The sequence below is a fragment of the Meles meles genome, chromosome 5 (assembly GCF_922984935.1).
Source record: "Meles meles chromosome 5, mMelMel3.1 paternal haplotype, whole genome shotgun sequence".
In the NCBI taxonomy this organism is placed as follows: Eukaryota; Metazoa; Chordata; class Mammalia; order Carnivora; family Mustelidae; genus Meles; species Meles meles.
In genome coordinates, this window is record NC_060070.1 from 21,637,502 (window position 1) to 21,652,667 (window position 15,166).

The 15,166-nt window shown below is 35.8% G+C and overlaps 1 protein-coding gene across 3 annotated transcripts in view; it reads left to right on the top strand.

Moving 5' to 3' along the window:
- The window catches only part of REV3L (REV3 like, DNA directed polymerase zeta catalytic subunit), a 183,196-nt gene that overhangs the window by 59,798 nt on the left and 108,232 nt on the right, over positions 1 to 15,166 (top strand). For all 3 annotated transcript variants that reach the window (XM_046005094.1, XM_046005096.1, XM_046005097.1), the window contains exons 3-5: positions 1,707 to 1,781; positions 7,898 to 8,058; positions 14,783 to 14,879. In XM_046005094.1, coding sequence (XP_045861050.1) covers positions 1,707 to 1,781; positions 7,898 to 8,058; positions 14,783 to 14,879 — 333 coding nt within the window. The remainder of the gene's footprint in view (positions 1 to 1,706; positions 1,782 to 7,897; positions 8,059 to 14,782; positions 14,880 to 15,166) is intronic.

Here is a 15,166-nt window from a genome sequence, read left to right on the forward strand (position 1 = left end):
TTGCTTTACAACAATCATATAGATGGCTGTGGCCTAAAAGCTTAAACTAGGGGAAATAAAAGTTTATACTCCAGATAATGACTCTGCTGCCAGATTATTCCTGTATTTGATGTCCACTACATTGTCAGACATGACAGAAATGGTATCCTAATGAGGATAAGTTCTATCTAGTGCCCATTATAAAGGGACAGTATTTTTTAAATGAAAGTGAATGGGTTTACCCACCTGAAGATTTAACCAATCACTTATTTACAGATAAACTCTAGGAAGATATGAAACTTTTTATTTTGTATGCAAATTCATACTTGTTTATATATTATTCCTAATTATATCATCTTTGAAAGCGATAGTCTGGGGGCACCTGGCTGACTCAGTCTGTTGAGCATGTAATTCTTGATCTCAGGGTTGTGAGTTCAAGCCCCATATTGGGCATGGAGCATACTTAAGAAAAAAAAATGACTATGGTAGTCTGTATATCAGAGGTACTGGTGTAGTTTCAGATCCTTCTGAAATGATGCAACATGATATTCCAACTTATTTCATCTTGCACTGAAGACTTGTTTCTCTCCTGACCATGTGGGATTTTGTTTCTTCCTTTCCCCGTTCTAGCTAATGCCCTTGAGAAAAATCCAGCCTCAGCATAATTAGGGTCCTCAAGTAAGGCCATGGTCTTTTCAATCTCTTTTAAGTTCCTGTCTGCACAGTTTTCGTAGGCTTCATTTGAGTTGGATGTGTGTTATGCACACACACACGTATATGTGCATATATAATATAGGTAAATTGTCTCTGGCTAGTGAACTTAAAAAATCAATAATAAACAGAGACAAATAAGCAAAGTAACATGAATGCTGTTAAGTTCCTTTTTTTTTTTTTTTTTAAGATTTTGTTTATTTATTTGACAGAGACAGAGAGAGGGAACACAAACAGGGGGAGTGGGAGAGGGAGAAACGGGCTTCCCACTGAGCAGGGAGCCCAATGCGGGGTTCGATACCAGGACCCTGGTATCATGGCCTGAGCTGAAGACAGATCCTTGACTGAGCCACCCAGGTGCTTTATGAATGCTATTAATTAAAGGACTTTATTAGTGAAGAAATATAGCTTTTGACAGAAAAAATGGGAAATAGGTGAAGAAGGTACTTGAAAGGTCTCTGGTTTTTTTATACATGGTTAGAGTAAAGAGAAAAGAGCCTTTTTTTTTTTTTTTTAAAGATTTTATTTATTTATTTGACTGAGAGATCACAAGTAGGCGGAGAGGCAGGCAGAGAGAGAGGAGGAAGCAGGCTCCCTGCCCAGTAGAGAGCCTGATGTGGGACTTGATCCCAGGACCCTGAGATCATGACCTGAGCGGAAGGCAGAGGCTTTAACCCACTGAGCCACCCAGGTGCCCGAAAAGAGCCATTTTTTAATAGAGATATTATGTTTGAAATTAACGTATAAATGGTTTACCACTCCTTTTTGTCCCTAGTTTCTGAAAGTCTTATTTTTAAACTTTTTAAAAGAAGTAACCAGATTTCAGTATTTTATATATTGACCTATTACAGGTTTAATTGAAAGGTTTTGAATGGTTTTGTTTGTGTTTTGGGGTTTTGGTTAATAATATAAATAAGACTGAATTAGGTCACCTGAGTCTTGTTTGGGAAACAAGCTGCATTACTTCATCTCTGAATGCAGAAAATAATTTGAAATATCTTTTTCTTTTATTTCAGGCCTTTTTATGGTTATCATGAGAAGGAAAGACACTTTATGAAGATCTATCTTTATAATCCTGCGATGGTGAAAAGGTACAAGATAAATAAAAATATGAATAACTATCACTTAAGTATTTCGGTAATAATAAGAAAAATCTAGAAGAAAGGATTATGTAGTTTGTAGCATTATTAAAGGAAGAGACCATATGTATATTTATGTGCAAAGAGAGAGCCATAACTTGGCCTCTAAGAAGGATATTTTAAAAGAGTGAAAGGACCTTGCTTCATGGCCCCTTACCGCTTCTTTTCTGTCTTAGGTTTAGAGAGCTTGTAGAAGTAGATAAAGAGAGATGATGGCTGCCTTGTAGGATCTTAGTAGCCAGAGCAAATGTTCAAAACCAGGAGAAATTTGCTCTTCAGTTTCAAAGCAAAAAGAAATATATGAGAGTGAGGCCAGAGTATAAACTAAGAACTCAAAATCCTTTTGACTCTTTATTAATGTTAGTGAAATTTTATATCCCAGGTGTTTTTGTTTGTTTTGTTTTGTTTTTTTCTTTCCCTCAGTAAGTCTGCTTGTATCTTATTTTGTCAATGGTCCTGGAGTCTAAGTCATTAATGGCAGGAAGGGCACATAAAGAAGATTTCAGTCATCCTTTGGGGCTCACAACAAGGGTTTTCATTCTGTGTGGTGATGAGTAGGGTAAAAGTGTCCTTAGAGAATGCTTACTGTTGTTTTTTCAGAAGACCTCTCTGCTAGTAAGTACTAGGTTTCAAAAGGTAACCTTTTGGTAAGACACAAATTGAATGTTTCCTCAGAGTGGATTTAGGCACCAAGAGAGGCACAGCTACCAACGATGTGAGGTTTATTCTGAATTAGGCCAACTGAGTGCTTCACTGAATCACTGCCTTAAACCCAATGGTTAGTTATTCCCTTCTCCAGGTAACCAGTGAAAACTAGTTTTCTCTATAATCTGCTCCCACCCTTATTCCAAACAGCTTCTGTTATGTAGGGTACCAAAACAATTTTTCAAAACAGGCACTTAGAGACAATGATGTTTCTTATACCACTTCCCTTGGTCACACTTTCTTCTATCCATGGAGTCCATAAGAACAATCACTGTGAATCCTTACCCTGTCTTGTACACACAGTGGTGAGAGAGTAAACCTTAATAATTTTTACCCTTTCTCAGCCCCAAGTGTGCTAGAGGGGGACCCATAAATAAAATTTGCATACATCTTTAAAAATAGCCTAGTTCTATGTGAAGTATACATCTTACCTGTTTTTCTTCCTTGTGACTATAACAGTCAAATACTTATTAAACTCTTTCTTTTAAGTTTGCTTTAAATTATATAGTCAGTTTATCACAGTGCCTATTGAAATTCCCTGATTTATTGAGAGATTACCTGTATTCAAAATCTGGCTCTACTTCTTATCTCCTGGGAGGATTTAGGCAAGTTATTTACTCTCTCTGTGACTTATCTTCCTCATCTGTAAATAGGGTTGATGTTAGCACACGAAGTTCTGATAATCAAATGTGTTAATATCTATAAGTCGCTCCAAACAGTGCCTGGCACCTTATAGGTGCTGTGTTGGCTATAGTATATATGAAAAAGATTTTTATATTTTATATAAATTAAAATATTTATATTTTATTTACCCTTGCTCTTAACTTTTCTCCCTAGAGGCGATTTAAAAGTGTGGTATGTGTCCTTTTTTTTTTTTTTTAAGATTTTATTTATTTATTTGATTGAGATCGTAAGTAGGCAGAGGGGCAGGCAGAGAGAGAGGAGGAAGCAGGCTCCCTGAGCAGAGAGCCTGATGAGCAGAGAGCCTGATGCAGAGCTGGATCCCAGGACCCTGAGATTATGACCTAAGCCGAAGGCAGAGGCTTAACCCACTGAGCCACCCAGGCGCCCCATCCTTTTATTTTCCATACATATATATACACACACATATATACGCACATGTCCTCTTTTTAAAATTTCCATATACAGGGGCACCTAGGTGGCTCAGTCCGTTAAGCGTCTGTGCTTTGGGCTCAGATCATGATCCTGGGGTCCTGGGATCAAGCCCTGCATCAGGCTCTCTGCTTAGTGGGGAGTCTGTTCTTCTTCTGTCCCTTCCCCCAGCATGTACTCACTTGCTCTCTCAAATAAATAAATAAATAATCATAAAAAATTTTCCACATACAATTGGTGTCCTGCTAGAAAAAGATTTTTTTCTGCTATGTTTGGTGTATAATCTTCAGTGTGCAGAATATATGTGTCTGGCACAGAGTAGTCAGTAACTTTCTATAGAATGAATGAATCCTATACATACCATTTGGAGACTGGTCTCTTGCTTTCTCTACTTGCTCATCTCCTGTGAACTTTACTGCCATTCTTTTTTTTTTTTTTTTTTTAAGATTTTATTTATTTATTTGACAGACAGAGATCACAAGTAGGCAGAGAGGCAGGCAGAGAGAGAGGAGGAAACAGGCTCCCCACTGAGCAGGGAGCCCGACGCGGGGCTCGATCCCAAGACCCTGGGATCATGATCTGAGCCGAAGGCAGAGGCTTTAACCCACTGAGCTACCCAGGCGCCCCTATTTTTTTTTTTTTTTAACATATAATGTATTATTTGCCCCAGAGGTACAGGTCTGTGAATCGTTAGGCTTACACACTTCACAGCACTCACCATAGCACATACCCTCCCCAATGTCCATAACCCAACCACCCTCTCCATATCCTCCCGTCCCCAACCCTCAGTTTGTTTTGTGAGGTTAAGATTCTCTTACGGTTTGTCTCCCTCCTGATCCCATCTTGTTTCATTTTTTTCTTTCCCTACTCCCCAAACCCCCTACTCTGCCTCTGAAGTTTTTCATCTCAGGGAGATCATGTGATAATTGTCTTTCTGTGATTGACTTATTTCGCTCAGCTTACTACCCTCTAGTTCCATCCACATCATTGCAAATGGCAAGATTTCATTTCTTTTGATGGCTGCATAGTATTCCATTATATATATACATATATACACCACATCTTCTTTATCCATTCATCTGTTGATGGACATCTAGGTTCTTTTCATAGTTTGGCTATTGTGGACATTGCTGCTATAAACATTTGGGTGCATGTGCCCCTTCAGATCACTCCATTTGTATCTTTAGGATAAATACCTAGTACCTACTCTTACCACACCCTGAAATTTGTCCTACCTCTGAGATTTTAAATGCAGACATCTTGATTTCTGACTACAGTCTTTTTTTTTTTTTTTTTTTTTTTTTTTTCAAATTTTTGAGATCTGATTTACCACAAAATTCACACATTTTAAGGATATGCAGTTCAGTGATGTTTTTAAAGTAAATTTACTGAATTGTACACTTACCACTATAATTCAGTTTTAGAACCTTTTCATGGCTCTAATAAGATCCTTTATATGTTGTTGGGGGTTTTTTTGTTTATTTGTTTTTAAGATTTTCTTTATTTCACACGGAGAGAGACAGTGAGAGAGGGAATACAAGCAGGAGGAGTGGGAGAGGGAGAATCAGGCTTTCCACTGAGCTGGGAGCCCAGTGCAGGGCTTGATCCCAGGACCCTGAGATCCTGACTTGAGCTGAAGGCAGATGCTTAATGACTGAGCCATCTAGGTGTCCCTGTTTTGTTTTGAGGTTTTAAACTCCCTAGACTCACTACTCCTGCCCTATTCTGTATAACTTTCTCCTGCAATTTCTTTCCTATCCAGCTCAGATTCTATTCTCTATCTTTTCAACTCCTTTGTCTGCCAGGTTAACCCATTAATTCTGGGTTAATCTCTTTATTTACCTTTTTTTCTCTGCTATAAAGTCTGGCTTCTGATTACTGTTAGGATACAAAAAAATGACAACAGAATGGTGCCACTGTGAATTCATAGTCTTCAACTTCACCTGGGCCCTGCCTTGCTTTTTTCTGCTTTTCTCTAATTTTCTTCTTACCTTTCTCCACCCTCTTTACTCAAATGTGAAGCCCCTCCCAAGGCTTTGCCTTCTACTTCATAGAGAAAATGGAACTCGTCAGTCTAGAAAAGTAGTTGTTAAATTGTGCACTGGGGATTCCTTAGACCCTTTCAAGAGGATCTGCATTGTCAAAATCAGATCTCCATGTTGCTAAATCTAGTTAATACCATTTTGTCCTTAACTTTTGACCTTATGTCTGTGGTTATAGTGCTTTAAAATAATGCCAGGTGTTCACTTTGATATAAGCCTCCTCTGATTTTCCTTATACCTGTCTGATTATTCATATTTATGCCATTTTGTTGGTTCCTCTTTTAACATCTGCAGCTGTTCTTGGGGTTATGTCTTAGGCTTTCAGCTTTTCTCTCTGTACTCTCACCTCACTGTACAGCCTTATCTATTGTCATGGTTTGTCTTTTTGTTAATCTTTATGCATTTGACTTCTAGGTGTATACCAATAGCCTAAATTTCCCTCCAGAGCTCTGGATCAATATATCACACCATCTTCTGGATAAATAGAAAAGCTCTGCAGTTAAGAGTAAGGGCTCACAAATCAGAGAAAACTTTTTAATTTTAGCTCTTCATTTTTAATTTGTACGATTTGGGACAACTTTTTAATCTAAGACTCAGTTTCTCTGTTTATAAAATGGGGATAATAATATCACAGGTTTATAGTGAGGATTCCTTGAGATTAAGCATTTAAAACACCTAACACAATGTTTAGTACATAGTCCTTAAATATGTTAGCTGCCTCTGCTGTGTAAATGAAGTTACTCTTGTCCTCATTCTCATTGTCATTCATTGTCAATATTTTTATGGAAACCTACCTGAATACCCCACAATACCTAAACCCCAGTATGTCTAAAACTGAGTTTATCCTTAATCCCTCTCTGAAATTCTGCAAAGAAACCTGCTTTCTTCTAGTCTTTTCTATTTCGAACAAACAGGCAGAGGCGGAGAGAGAAGCAGGCTCCCCACCGAGGAAGGGAGCCCGATGTGGGACTCGATCCCAGAACCCTGGGATTATGACCTGAGCCGAAGACAGTGGCTTAACTGACTGAGCCACCCAGGCGTCCCTAGTCCTTTCTATTTCAATAACATGGCACCACCAAGAAATCTAGACATCGTCCTTAACTCTTATTCTGCCATATCCTCCACATCTAATCAGTCACCAGGCTTGACTGTTCCTTATATATCTCCTGAATCAACACAGTGCCGTGATCTTTGTTAACGCTACCATCATCTTAGTTTTTCCACAATAGCCTTCTCACTTCCTAGCTCTAGTCCTGTGTATTGTCTAGCTACCCTGGTCATTTGTCTTTCCTACTCTTCAAAGGCAAATTCTACTATCTCTTTGAATGTTTTAATAGACTGCATGATCTGACTTTTCATTATCTCTCTAGCCCACACCCCTATAGACAGACTCACCACAGCCTGTCACTAATCCTCACTCAGTGATTGCAGTTCCCAAATAGGCCGCATTTTCTTGTGACGTTTCATATGTGTAATTTTATTTGTGTGAAATACTTTTCCCTTTCTCCAGAGAAGAAATATCTTTAATTCATCATTTAGTCTCCTGCTTAGAGATTTCTCTTCAAGAAGGCTTTGCAGAAACAACTTCTGTACCTTTATCTTATTAATCCCTTCTAGATGTTTCATATACTTCCCTTGCATAGCACTTACACTTTTTATAATTGCCTATTGTTTGTATTCTCCATCATGAAGGAAAAATAACTCAAGAGAAGACAAATATTAAAATAGCAATATTTCAGAGTAGTGGATTTGAGTCATAAATCCTTTTTCAGAACATTTGTAATCTTTTAAAATGTTTCAATGTTTAATTTTATTTTTGAGTAATCTCTACACCCAATTTGGGGCTCAAACTTAGAGCAGGGAGACTAAGAGTCACATACTCCACTGACTGAGGCAGCTAGGCACCCCAGGAAAAGTTCATATTTTAGAAACTTTTCACATAGTTTTTTTAATATAATTAGTATTAAGTTGGTTTTCGAAGTCAAAATATTCTTCATCCAAGTAGTTTTTTGTCACTTTCTTTGAGTGTGCAGCTGACTTTAAAACTTGACCAAACTTCTCATTTCTAACAAAATAAAAATTTTCAGTAAAATTTAAATAAAAAATTTGTGTGCTAATAAATGTGTTTCATTCTCCATAGTAGTACAATGTTTCATTTAACATTTTAGGAACCATAATTTTATGATACAACTTTTTTTTCTAATTTAGGATATGTGAACTTTTGCAAAGTGGAGCCATAATGAATAAATTTTACCAGCCTCATGAAGCGCATATTCCCTACCTCCTACAGCTGTTCATTGACTACAATCTCTATGGAATGAATTTAATAAATCTGGCTGCTGTCAAGTTCCGAAAAGCAAGAAGGAAAAGTAAGGTTAATTTCCCAAGTTCAAATTAAAGCTTTGAAACAAGTGTTATGTAATTGATGATTCATAAAATGACATATATTTATAAAATAACTGCTGAGTGGATAAAGAATAAAAAAGAATATGCAAAATGGTATTAGGGTTCATCAGGAAAAGAATCACAAAAGAATTTTTTTTGTAATAACTTTATTGAAATACAATTCACATACTGTGCAACTCACTCATTTAAAATGGACAATTCATTGGCTTTTAGTATAGTCACAGAGTTGTACAACCATCACCACAGTCAAATTCAGAACGTTTTCAGCACTTCTGAAAGAAAATCTATAGTCTTTAGCAGTCACCTTTAATCCTTCCATGCCTCCTACCCCTTAGCAACCACTAATCTATTTTCTGTCTCTGTATGTTTGCCAGCCTGCACACTTCCCATAAATGGAATTGTATTTTTTTTTCATTTAGCCTAATGTTTTCAAGGTTCATCCATGTTGTAACATCTATTAGTGTTTCATTCTTTTTATGGCCAAATAATACTCTGTTTTATGAACATACTACATTTTGTTCATCAGCTCATCAATGGATGGGAAATTTGGGTTTCCACTTTTTGGCTATTATGAACAAAGCTGCTTTGAACATAAGTACAGATATTTGTGTAGCCATGTATTTTCACTTCTCTTGGGCACATATCTAGGAATAGAATTTCCGGGTCAGATGGTCTAGCATCTTTCGTTTTTGTTCTCATCGAATTCCTTCTCTTCTGCTTGAAACAAAATGACCCCAACATTTTTTTTCTGCCAGTGCTATTGTCCTGTTTTAATTTTTTCTTTTTTTTCCACTGCCATACTTCTTAAACCAGAGGCTGACTTTTTTTTTTATCTCATAGTTTACTGTCTATTCGTTTTGGTTTTACTTCTTACGTTTCTTCTACAGTATCCAGACTGTGCTCTAAAAAGTAACCAGGGAGGATTTTTTTTCCCCTGCTCAATAATGGACTAAGTGATTATAATTAACCTTCCTATTAAAAATTTAAAGGCTACGTAGATTTTTTAAAAATCTTAAATGCATCAAAGAAATACAAAACAGCAAAGAAATACTGGCCAAAAGAGGAAATAGACTGCTGAAAATCAACCTTTGCCTTGAGGGATTTTCTCATTCTGGAAAATTTGGACCCTCCATTGAGACAGCCTTTCCAAATGAGAGAGGCAGAAACAAAACCCAGGGTCTCTCATTGGGTAAGATGCCCTTACAAACTAAGAAGTGGAACAGCTTTAAGATACTTCAACACAGTTTGAATTCCTTGGGAATAAAAGAGATTCCCAGGTCTAGAACCTGATCTGAGGTGGTGATGGTTTGGTCATATACTCACCATTCAGTTGAGGCAAATTCCTCTAGTACAGTAGAATTTTATTACAGGTCTTAAATTATTCCTAAAAATAGCATTTCAAATATAATATGTTCACATAATTTAGAATATACCAGACACACAAGAAAACTCTATGAGCAAAACCTAGCAAACACTGATGTGTGCACACATGTGCACATACACATGCACTAAAGACTTACAAGGAATTCAGGTACTGGAATTACAGATGCAATTTGGAAAACTATAATGCAGAATTCTTATCAAATACAATACTATTTGCAGTGCTTTAATATATAATGTTATATATACTTATAGTTGTGTTTGTCATGTCTCTCCATGATGCTGATAATACCCTTAAATGAAACAATTTAGATGCAGTAATACTATTTCTGAAAACATACTGTTTTATATTGACAACTTAAATATTACATTTTTTAAATCCACAAAAATTGAAGCATTGACCAACATATGACTCACCTTTTAAGTAGATCAAAATAATTCATTTGTTCATAAGTAATTCTCCTAAATAGTAATCTCAGTTTTAGGTTCAACTTACAGTTCACTAAATGCCAGTTTTTCTCATCATCTCAAAATCTTAGAATTTTATAAAATTTTGTATAAACCAAGTTGTATAAATAGTCCATAGGATCCCAAGATAGAGATCATCTGATAAAGGATGAAGTAGTCTGTCTGCCTAGTATCTTTCTTTTTCTCCATAGAGGAAAAGAGTAGAAAGTGAAGGCAGGAAGAGAAAAGATGTAAAAAGGCAGGAGAAAAATAACTTCACTGCTTAACTTCCTTCCCTACAGGAATTGTTTCCCCAAATTCTTCTGAGGGCTTTGTTATTTCTTATCTGGGAGATCCTTCTTTTGGTGAGGGGAGGGCAATGTAGAGATTTTCAAGAGTAAAGCTTTAAGGAATCACATTACCCAATTTCAAGACATATATTATAAAGCTACAGTAATCAAGACAGCATGGTATTAGTAAAAGGATGGGACATACAGACCAATGGAACGAAAGAGAACCCAGAAATAGACCCACACAAATAACATCAACTTACCTTTGGCAAAAGTTGTAATTCAGTGAAGAAAGGATAGTTTCAACAAATGGTGCTGGAATCACTGGATGCCAGAAAATAAAAATAAAAGAACCCAGACACATACTTCACACCTTATATAAAAATAAAAATGGATCATAGACTTAAATGTGAAATTTAAAACTATCAGACTTACAGAAGAGAACAAAGGGAAAATCTGCCTGACCTTGGATTGGCAATTAGGTTCTAGGTAGAATACAAAAAATATGATCCATGAAAAGAAAAACTGCTAAGTTGATTTTATCAAAATTAAAAATTTTATCTGTGGAAAATACTATTAATGAAAAGATAAGTCACACACTGGGAGAAAGTGTTTTCAAATTACTTATCAGATAAAGTACTTGCATCTAGAATATGTAAAGAACTCTCAACAGTAAGAAAGCAAACAATCCAGTTAAAAATAGTCAAAAGAGGGGCACCTGGGTTGCTCAGTCGGTTGAGCATCTGACTCTTGGTTTCAGCTCGCATCATGCTCTCATGGGTTATGGGCCCGAGCCCTGCTCCCCCACACTCAGCATGGAGTCTGCTTGAATCTCTCCCAATATGCACGTTTGTGCTCAAGCTCTCTGAAATAAACAAATATTTAAAAAATAAAGTTCAAAGATCTGGACAGATCCTAGCAAAGAAGAAGATGTAACAATGGCAAACACATGAAAAGATGATTGTTAATATTATGTATCATTAGGGAAATGCAAATTACAACCACAAAGAGCTACTGCTACGCACCTATTAGAATGGCTAAAATCCAAAAACTAGCAATACATGCTGGCAAGGATGTGGAACAACAGTAACTCATTCGTTGCGGGTGGGAATGCAAAATAGTGCTACCACTTTGGAATACAGTTTGGCAGTTTCTCGTAATGTTACACGTAGACTTACATGACCCAGTGATTGCTCTCCTCCGCATTTACCCATAAAAGTTATGTCTGCCCAAGAACCTGTATGCAAATGTTTATAGTGGCTTCATAATTGCTAAAAGTTAAAAGTAACCAAAATGTCCATTTATTGGGATAGTGGATAAACTGTGATCTAACCATACAGTGGAATACTGTGAATCAGTAAAAAGCATCAAGCTGTCAATTCATACAACATTGATGAATCTTTAACACATTTTACTGAGTGAAAGAAGCCAAATCCAGAGGCTCCTAATTGGATGATTTCATTCATAAAGCATTCTGGAAAAAGCAACACTACAGAAATGGAAAACGTATTAGTGGTTGCCAGGAATTGGAGGAGAGGGGAGTATTGACCACAAAGCAAATATACAGGCAAACTTTGAGGGTGAAGGAATTGTTCTGTGTGGTACTGCATCTGTATTTATCCAACCCATAGAACTATACCTTAGTTTAGTTAACCAAATGTTGAAGGTTAACATCCTCAGTGGTGTCATGTGATACTGTGTAGCCCCTCGTGTGAGGTGATGAGGACACTTCATCTCTGTGATACTTCAAAAACCCATTACCACAGTCTAGTGATGAGAAAAATGTCAGACAAACCCAGATATGGGAGGATGTTCTACAGGTTACCTGGCCGGTACTCATGATTCTCAAGGCCATGAAAAACAAGGAAAGACAGAAATAGACCAGATGAGACTTGGGGAGACAGGATAACTAGATGCCATGTGGTGTACTGAATTGGACCCTGAAACAGAAAGTGGACAACAGTGGAAAAACTGGTGAAATTCAAATTAAGTGTGCAGTTTAGTTAATATTGATGTGTCTGTGTCCATTTATTTTGACAGATGTACTGTCATAATGTAAAATGTTAACAGTAGAAACTCTGTACTACCCTTGCGACTTCTCTATAAATGTAACATTATTCCAAAATAAAAAGGTTTTCGAGGGAATAAAAGAATACAGCAGGTTGGTTATCAGTATCAAATACAGATGATAGTTCAGTTAGGATTGAGGAATGGTAAAGATTCTAGACTATGAACAGTAGGTATTTATAGGAAAAGAAGGTAATTTTCACAGAAGTTTATTTCCAATAGGAAAACGTGAGAAAAGTTTGAGTTGTCAAATATATGTAAGCCATTTATTTTAGTTACAGAAGTTAGATGAGAATTAGAATGTTAATTAGAAGGTTTTTTTTTTTAAGATAGAGAAAATTTTCACAATTCAAAGACAGGAACACATGAGATTTAGTTGGAAATTAAAAGCAGGGAAATTGTTGCAAGTATGATGAAATAAAATTTATATCTTAATTCCTTATACTAAATGTCCCTCAGGTTTTTGGTTTGTTTTGTTTTGCTTGTTTTGTATAAAAGGTTATAGTGAAATCATGGAAAGAAGAAGCGAATCTTTTTTATATTTTACCATATTTCTCAGACACATTAAACTGACAGTTAACTTCTTATGGTAAATTAATATGTATTGCATATATATGCATAACTTAACATTTTTATTTTGGAAGACAAGTTAGTGTACATAATGGAGTCTTTTGAAAATGGAGTAAGTTCAAAAGTAGAAAAGATTTAGAAATTTTAACAGTGTATAGGCATATACAGTTTTTTCCTCAGGATTTCAGTTATATAATCAGGTATCAGATGAATGGAAATGGTGCTCATTACTATAGTTGTTAGTGAAGTATATTAAACTAAACAGAGTAAATATTTTGAGCACCACAGAGGTATTTTGTATTTTTTATCATCCACAATTGAAAAATTATATATGTATATAATTTTATGTATATATATATATATATATATTAGGGAGTTTCCATGTTCTTTAGGGAAATATGCTAAAACAGTGCACAAAAAGTAGGTAAAATGTGTTTTTTTATAATGTTATCAATAACTTTGAATCAGTAAACTTGTATAGATTCTTTTTTCATATAAATTTGTTAGAAAATAATATTTATGGTAATTTACAACTTACAAAGTAATTTCATATTAATGCAATCAGTAAACTTGTATAGATGCTTTTTTCATATAAATTTGTTAGAAAATAATATTTATGGTAATTTACAACTTACAAAGTAATTTCATATTAATGCCCTAGCCACCTAACAGCAAAGTCTTTAAAAACATCTAAAGGTATATAAAATCACTTACATGTTTCGGCATGTGTTTTATTGAAATAACAAAGATGGTAATACCTGATCTCAGTCTTAATTACACTATTTTGTGAACAGGCTAACCAAATAAGAACAAAGTACTGGGGCACGTTGGTGGTTCATTTGGTTGAGTGTCTGACTCTCATCTCAGCTCGGGTCTTGATCCCAGGGTGGTGAGTTCAAGCACCATATTGGGCTCCATGCTGGACACGGTGCCTACTTAACAACAACAAACAAAAAGCATTCAATTTAGCTGGAAAAGATTACAAATTTAGCACCTTTCTTAATGTTAGAATTCTGTCCATGCTACTCAATTAAGCTTTCTCTTAGGATTTAAATTCCTATAAGAGATCACAGAAAAGTTACTAAAATTTAGAGCCTACTTCAAAGTATGACCCCAGGACTCAGTGCCCGAAACCTAGACAACTAAGCGAACATGCATAGTCCCTTCTTCCACTGCTGGTCAAATTGTATTTGTATTTGCCCCCATTTTCCACTCACTGCTATTAACTGCCATCACTTCTGGAATGTGTTACATATTTTTTTGTTGGGGGCATAGTGTTGAAGTATGTTTTGAATCTTAACCTGGAATCTGATTTCCACTAGAATTTTAGTGGAGATTCATACAGAATACAGAGGAATTTAAAGTCTATAAAAATTCTTAATTCTTGGGTGCCTGGGTGGCTCAGTGGGTTAAAGCCTCTGCCTTCGGCTCAGGTCATGATCCCAGGGTCCTGGGATTGAGCCCCGCATCGGGCTCTCTGCTCGGCAGGGAGCCTGCTTCCTCCTCTCTCTCTGCCTGCCTCTCTGCCTACTTGTGATCTCTGTCTGTCAAATAAATAAATAAAATCTTAAAAAAAAAATAAATAAAATACCCAGACAAAACTTATTTAAAAAAAAAAATTCTTAATTCTTCATTATTTTCAAAATGAGATTTTAATCATACCTACCACAATAGCACACTTAAATGTGTCATACTTTTATTCCAGTATCTAAGTATTGTTTCTGTTTCTCTCATATCCATATTACAAATACTTTTGTTCCCTCTTAGTTTGGAACCATTGTTCTCTGACGTACATATGCATTCCTGTATGTGTATGCATTTTAAGGACACAATTTTAGAAACAAGTCATATAGGTTTTATATTATTTTACCTAAAGGGTAATTGTGTGCGAATTAAAAGTAGAATTTATCCCCTTTTACCTTTCTATTCCTAGGTGATCCATTGCGTACAAGTGGATCTTGCAAGGATCGGCTACCAGGAAATTCTCTTGCTGGTACTTTATTTCGGTGGGAAGAAGATGAAATACCAAGGTTAGTTAATGTAAAGGGAAAAAAAAAACTACTCATGTATAACCTACTGTATTAAAAAAAAAAATCAGTGGTTACTATAATCTTAATGTTATATATATTTTTTAATCTCTAAGTTTGTCAGAGAAGCAAATCTCAGCATTAGTATGTTACATGGTATCACAGATTTTAAAAACAGACCTTGGAAATATGGAAATAGACCTACTTATTACGTAATTAATAAAAGTAATCTGGGTATAAATTTTTATACTTCTCTCCAACATCTATCTTCATTATGCCTTGTAAATTGA